The 2300-nt window shown below is 42.5% G+C and overlaps 1 protein-coding gene across 1 annotated transcript in view; it reads left to right on the top strand.

The window, feature by feature from the left end:
- Positions 1 to 796: 796 nt before the first annotated feature.
- Positions 797 to 2300, top strand: part of LOC109388291 (epimerase family protein SDR39U1-like) — an 11115-nt gene continuing 9611 nt past the window's right edge. The window contains exon 1 of the mRNA XM_019652898.1: positions 797 to 941. Coding sequence (XP_019508443.1) covers positions 883 to 941 — 59 coding nt within the window. The 5' untranslated portion in view covers positions 797 to 882. The remainder of the gene's footprint in view (positions 942 to 2300) is intronic.

Raw genomic sequence — 2300 nt, 5'->3', positions numbered from 1 at the left:
GTTTATCCATTCATCCATCAATAGACAACCAGGCTGCCTCCATATCTTGGCTCATTGTAAACAGTGCTGCAATCAACATATGGATGTATATGTCACCCCAAAGTAGCATTTTGGGTTTCTTCAGATAAACACCCAGAGGTGGGATTACCGGGTCCTTCCTTATCTCTTGTTATAGCCTTTGTTTTAAAGTCTATTTTGTCTGGTATAGTGTTACCCCAGCTTTTTTTGTTGTTGTTTGTTTCCATTTTCATGAAATATCTTTTTCCATCTCTTTACTCTCTGCCCGTGTGTGTCTTTCAATCTGAATTGAGTCTCTTGTAGGCAGCATCTGTAAGGCCCTTGTTTTCTTATCCATTCAGCTACCCTGCCTCTTTCTTTTTTTGTTGTTGTTTTTGTTTTTGTTTTATACATTACAACATTTAATCTCAAAAGAATTCTGAGGTATTCCCATTTTAAAGATGCTCAAATTCTGCACAGAGAGATATGTAACCTGCTGAAGTCACAGTTAATCAATGGTAAAGCCGAAACTAAAACTCAGTCAGCCTGGCACCCATGTCTTATTCTTAACCACTACACTGTAGCAGCCTCTCAGCTCAGCCCTGTGGCTAAAGATAAGAGTTACTCCAGGGCAGTATCAGGTCAACTCATGGAGAAGCTCAAGAGGAAAACATCTATGGCTGGCTTCCTATAGGAAAACCCCAAGGCCCAAGGAGGGTTAGGCCACTGGGGAGCCTTGACTGCAAAGGACCATGCAGGACCAAGCACAACTAGACTAAACAAGTGCTATTCCACCGGCAGCTTACTACCAGCCCAGCCTGACTGCTGAGTATGATAGGACAGCCCAGGAGGAGGTTTTGATTTCTTCTCCAACCTTGTAACCAAATGGGAGACTGCAGCCAGGCTTCCTGGAGATGCTACACGCCAGGTGGTGGTGCGCTCTGGTGAGAACCAGGGGCCTGTGTATCAGGCAGGATTGGACTATTTTCTCTGAGTTGGGTGAGTGGGGTGATAAGGGGAGCTGAGCTTCATNGATTGCACCTTTTGGAGATTTTGCCCAGTTTTGTGTTAGTAAAGGTTTAACAACTAGCTTTCCAGGAAAACCAAAAAGAAACAAAATAATAAAACCCTGATTACTCTGTTTGCCAAGTTCTGTGGTAGAACTACTCTGACCACCACTGATTTCAACCTACTACTGCTGTAACAACCAGCTCACAAATTCCCGAAATTTTACCACTCGGCAGCTGTATGAGTTGACTTGGACAAATCACTGACTTTACTTTTTTTAATTAGCATTTTCTCTCAAACGCTTATCAGTTAAAATCGGGCTAGGCATTATATTAAGCAGCAGCCACCATCACCACCATCGCCTCCACCACAACAATACATGAAAAAGTCAGGAGTAATTATTGAGCCCTGTAACACATCACTGGGGTCTATACCCCAGGTTTCTTGCTAATGTCTATTTGAGGTCCACAGAGGAATCAGTATATTAAAAATATAAGCCCATTCTAACTCTTTTTTTCTGTCAAAAAAGAAAAAAATATATATCCAACCAACTTTCATTTAAACAAAAGTGATTTATTGCTTTCAACCACAAGTCTATGTATTTTGGCAGGAATATTAAATGTGTCCGTCATTCTACAGTTGCAGCTATGGAATGTGTCTGCGTACACTGCCTGACATGCTCTGTCATACTTTCCATCTCTCCATCTCTCATTGATGCCTCTCCTTCCTGGTCAGCAGCCAAAGAAGAGCACAAGGTCTATACTCTGCTGGTGAGACAATCTGTAGATTTTGGCTTTGACCTTTCCAGACCTGCCAGTCTTTATTTTGTGGTTTCTTTAGGAATGGGCCTGACCCCTCTGAATGGCCACCAACTCAATGGTCAGATAGGGAAAATCATATTGATGTTCTTCTAGTTGCTAGGTAGGGCAGAGGGAGCAATGAAGTGTGTGTGTGGCTGGACTTCAGGTGACTTGGGGAAGTGGATACAGTTTGGAAATGGTGGCTTTCTGCTCAGGGTCAGCACCAGACGCAGGCAGAGAACCATTCAGGGAGAAATTGGTGGGTTAAGATTGCCTATGTCAGATGATGATAACACAGTCAAGGAAAAAAATGCATCTCTAGCCCTAATTAATAACTGGCACACTTTCCTTAGCCTTGGATTCAGGGTTATTTCCATGTTTAACAGAGCCAAAATACCAGGCATAAATAAACAAAGTGGGTGTGTTTGTGTGTGTGTACCATCTTGATAGGGTTCCAAACTCTTCCTGGTTTGCTTAGGATTTTTCTGGTTTTAG

Source organism: Hipposideros armiger, unplaced genomic scaffold, assembly GCF_001890085.2.
Source record: "Hipposideros armiger isolate ML-2016 unplaced genomic scaffold, ASM189008v1 scaffold_189, whole genome shotgun sequence".
Lineage (NCBI taxonomy): Eukaryota > Metazoa > Chordata > Mammalia > Chiroptera > Hipposideridae > Hipposideros > Hipposideros armiger.
Note: the sequence above shows the minus strand (reverse complement) of the source record. Positions and strands in the feature narration are given on the sequence as shown.